The following is a 4659-nucleotide window of genomic DNA, read 5'->3' as shown; positions in this document are numbered from 1 at the left end:
TAGAGGTGGTACAGGAGCAGGAGTAGAGGTGATACAGGAGCAGGAGTAGAGGTGGTGCAGGAGCAAGAGTAGAGGTGGTGCAGGAGCAGGAGTAGGGGTGGTACAGGAGCAGGAGTAGAGGTGGTGCAGGAGCAGGAGTAGAGGTGGTACAGGAGCAGGAGTTGGGGTGGTACAGGAGCAGGAGTTGGGGTGGTACAGGACCAGGAGTAGAGGTGGTGCAGGAGCAAGAGTAGAGGTGATACAGGAGCAGGAGTAGAGGTGGTGCAGGAGCAGGAGTAGAGGTGGTGCAGGAGCAGGAGTTGGGGTGGTACAGGAGCAGGAGTAGGGGTAGTATAGGAACAGCAAGAGTAGTACTAATAGGAGCAGCAGAAATAGGGATAGAATGGGAGCAGCAGCCATAGTACTAAGAGGAGCAGCAGGAGTAGTCCTAATAGGAGAAGCAGCAGCAGTACTAATAGAAGCAGCAAGAGTAGTACTAGTAAGAGTGGCAGGAGTAGGGGTAATATAGGAGCAGCAGGAGTAGGGGTAGTGTGGCCACAGCAGTAGTACTAAGAGGAGCAGCAGAAGCAGTGGTACAGTAGCAGGGGTAGTCGTAGCAGGATGGGCAGGAGTATTAGTAGCAGCAGTAGCAGTAGCAGTAGCAGTGGTAGTAGCAGTAGCAATGGTAGCAACAGTTGCAGTAGTAGCAGTAGTGGTATCCATAGTAGTGGTGGTAGCAGTAGCAATAGCAGTAGGAGTAGTAACAGTAACAGTTGTGAGAGTAGGAACAGTAGCAGCAGCAGCAGTGGTGAGATGACCTTTTGCCATCCTTGTCTCTAAAGGCACCGTGGTTGCACGTCATTCTAGAGTTGCTTGTTATCTGGCAGCCCTGGCACGTTCAATACTCTTTGTCAACACCACAATTCAAAGTCATTGATTCTTTTCTCATCTTCTTCATTCATTGTCCTGCCTTCAGATGCACAAGAAGCAATTGAAAATACAATGGCTGGCATAAAGTGCGCGTTAGTATTTAAACCGACATCCTGGCTCTTTGGAGAAATCCTTGACGGAGATTTCCCCAATGTAACATGTCTTTTAATTTCTTGACCATTGCTACCATGGGTGTTGAGTTTGGACCTAACGAAATGAAATTGTTGACAACTTCAATGTTTTCAGCATCTACCATGTTGCTGCCTATTGGTCCAATGGTGAGGATTCTGTTTTCTTCATGTTGAGATATGTTGTTGCGTTATGTGCTGTCAAGTCAGAACTAACTCACAGCTGATCCTCCAATAGGTTTCAGAGACAGTAAATCACATGGGAAGAGACTGTCTTTCTCTTGCCTAGTTGTAAAAGCTGCACTGTAATCCCAAAGGCATGTGGTTCGAATCTACCAGCTGCACCATGGGAGAAGGATGGGCTGTCTCCTCCTGTGACTAACTGCCTCTGAAAACCCACCAGAGGGTCAGCTACGGGTCGGTTATGACTGAACAACTACCTTAACAATGGCAGTGCAACTCCACACCATTAAACGACCAGAGCTCTCTGTAACAGGGGTGTTTTGTTTTTGTTGATGGCCGTCAAGTCATGCACGACTCATAGTGACTCCCTAAACAAAAGACCTGAGGCTTTTTTATAACTATCGTTTCTCTAAGTTCATAGTGTTTCCAGAGGCATGTGGTTTAGCACGTGGATACCACTCCTGCTTCCCAACCTGTCTTAAAACTTGGAGCTCCACCAAACACTGTCCACCATGGGCAGCCTTATGGCGTCTGAGACCCCAGTGGTACAAAGTTCAGCCTCACAGCAAAGCCAGGTTACCTCAGCACAGCAAACTGACAGAAGAGTGCTGTACAACTTAGAAGAATGTTCCTCCAAAAAATAGTAGCAAAGGATTAAAATATAATCCCTCAGATCCAACTTATTAAATGTAAGGGACCTCCAGGAGGTTTTGTTGACTCTAAACAAGAGGCTTTAATAATAAAATGAAAAAATAAAGAAGAACATTCCACAATGACCCTCAACCAAAACAAGAGAGCCCGTCTTACAGAGTTCAGTCGCTTCACCCAGTCTCCAAAATGGAGACATGGGCTTGGCCTTAAATGCAAGTGTCCTCCTGGAGGTCTTGTTGACTAGAGTCAACAAACAAGAGGCTTAAACAATGAAACAATCCACACAGATCCTCAACCAAAAAAAGAGTGCCATCGTACAGAGTCGAGCCAATGGAAGTCCAAAATGGGAGACAAGGGCTTGGCAATGTATCTTCTTCTTGTTAAGTGTCATCTAGTACTGACTCTATAAACAAAAGACTTTAACTTTGTTCTATTACTAGTGTCCTTTCTCTGAGTTCATAGTTTCCACAGGCATATTTAGGAAGTGGAGGCCACTCCTGCTTCCAAGCCTGTCTTAATCTGTTAGCTAAGCAGATATTGTCAACCATGTGTAACCATTTTGGCACTTGACAGATCAATGTTCAGTATCACAGAAATCCAAAGTTACCTCTATATCAGAAATGACAGAAAAGCACTGAACCACTTAGGAGTGTTCATTTCAAAAAGGGCCCAAATGAAATTTCAAAAGGCCGCAGGCCCATGCACCAGGCTCTCACAGACAAGACTGAATGTGTCTGTGGTTTCATTTTACTTGGATCCATCCATGTAGCAGGCAACAGGAAACGGAGTGCCATCTTTCACTGGACAAATCTCGCGTCCAGGACCTCTTTAAAGTGCTGAGGAGCCTGGGCGGCAGCTGCAGCGTGCCTGACTCTGTGGTGTTTCAGTTGCTCCACAGGCTCTTGGGAGCTGGACAATGAGTAAGGAAGACGGAGGAACTGATGCCTTTGGACTGTGGTGATGGTGAAGAGAATTGTTGGTAGTGTGGACGGTCGGGTAACAAACATATCTGTCTTGGAAGAAGGTAACAGGATGTCCTTCAGAAGCAAAGATGGCGAGGCTTCGTCCCACACACTGTGGCGTGTTGTCAGAAGGGACCAGTCCCTGGAAAGAGGCTCCTGCTGAGAAAGGGAAGGGTCAGGGAGAGGGAGACCCCCAGTGAGATGAACTGGCCCAGGGACAGCAAGGATGGGCTTAAGGAGAACGGAGATGATGAGGGTGTAGCGGGATCAGACGAGGTGTCCGCCTGCTGTGCACAGCGTCCCTGGGCTTCCAAGTCAACCTCGCAGCACCTAACAACAACAACAACAACACACATTCCTCCTGGGTGAGCGGGGGTGGGTGGTATAATACATTCATTTCATGTAGACGTCCACATCTATGGCCCAACGATTTATGACATTCTTTAGAATCTCTAATGCATCCCCTTTTTAAATTTTTGGTTTGTAAATATATACATTGTCTCTTTTTTTATTCTCTTGGGCATTTTAGCTAAGGGTTTACACTTTTATTAATTATTCCAAACACTCAGATTTTAGTTTAATTGCTTTTTCGCTGTTTTTTTCCCTTTCTGTAATAAATTTAACCAATTTAACTCTATTTTTTTATTCTACATGCTTTGAGCTTAACCTACCAAAAATTTCAACAACACTAATGAAAAAATATAAATCAAATTAGTAAAATATGTCTGTATGGGGAAGAAAGTGGTAATATTGATCAGAAGCTATGTATTCAGGTGTGCATGCACTTATCCGTGTGCATGTTTATGCATAGATATATATCCACATGTAAACTTCAACAGCTGTTACAGGTAGGAATTTGTCCTCCAAATTATAATAAGGATGCCCTGTGATGTGGAAGGATGCTTGTGGTACCGTTTGTCATCATTGCTGTTGTCAGGTACCATCAAATGTGATGCATAGTGAGCCTATGAACAACAGATCTGAACCCTGTCCTGTCCTGTGCCATTCTCATAATTTCTGGCACACTTGAACTCATTACTTCTGTCACTGTGTCAATCTCTGTCATTCAATATCTTCCTCTCTTTCACTGACCCTTCATCTATCTATGCATGATGTCCCTCTCCAAGAATGACTCTCCTAGAAACATCTCCAAAGTAGAAAAGATCTCCAGGGGATACTCAGGCTTCATTAGTTCCAAGATTTACCTGTTTGTTCTTTCAGCAGTCCATGAGATGTTCAGTATTCTTTTCCAACATCACAGCTCAGAGACATCAATTCCTCTTCCAACATCTTTATTTACTGTCCAGCTCTCAGATGCGTAAGAAGTGATTGAAAAGACCATGGCCTGAATGAGGCACACCTTAATTTTTCATTGATTTTTTCCCCCCAGTAATTTGGAGAGGTCCCTGACTGCAGAATTTCCCAGTGCAGTATGTCTCCTGATGTCTGACTGTGGGAACCATGGGTGTTGATTCCAAGGAAGATGAAATCGTTTACAACTCCAATCTTTTCTTCACCTACCGTGATCTTATCTGTTGGTCCAGTGATGACGATATTCATTACCTTGGTGTTGAAATCCATACTGAAGGCTACAGTTCTTGATTTTCTGCATTTCAAGTCCTCATCACTTTCAAAAAGCAAGATTGTACCATCTGCATACTGCAGTTTGTGGTTGAGTCTTTCTCCAATCCTAAGGCCACACTCCTCTTCACAGAGTCCAGCTTCACAAATAACTTGCTCAGCCTACAAACGGAATAGGTATGGAGATAGGATACATCCCTGATGCACACTCTTCCTGATTTTAAATCATGTAATGTTTTCTTGAT

At 44.5% G+C, this 4659-nt stretch overlaps 1 protein-coding gene across 1 annotated transcript in view; it reads right to left on the bottom strand.

The window, feature by feature from the left end:
• The window catches only part of LOC102854719, a 7859-nt gene extending 3445 nt beyond the window's left edge, over positions 1 to 4414 (bottom strand). Inside the window, exon 1 of the mRNA XM_006893494.1 lies at positions 4355 to 4414. Coding sequence (XP_006893556.1) covers positions 4355 to 4414 — 60 coding nt within the window. The remainder of the gene's footprint in view (positions 1 to 4354) is intronic.
• Positions 4415 to 4659: the final 245 nt, after the last annotated feature.

The sequence above is a fragment of the Elephantulus edwardii genome, unplaced genomic scaffold (genome assembly GCF_000299155.1).
Source record: "Elephantulus edwardii isolate Elephantulus edwardi_28Jun2011 unplaced genomic scaffold, EleEdw1.0 scaffold00127, whole genome shotgun sequence".
NCBI lineage: Eukaryota > Metazoa > Chordata > Mammalia > Macroscelidea > Macroscelididae > Elephantulus > Elephantulus edwardii.
Note: the sequence above shows the minus strand (reverse complement) of the source record. Positions and strands in the feature narration are given on the sequence as shown.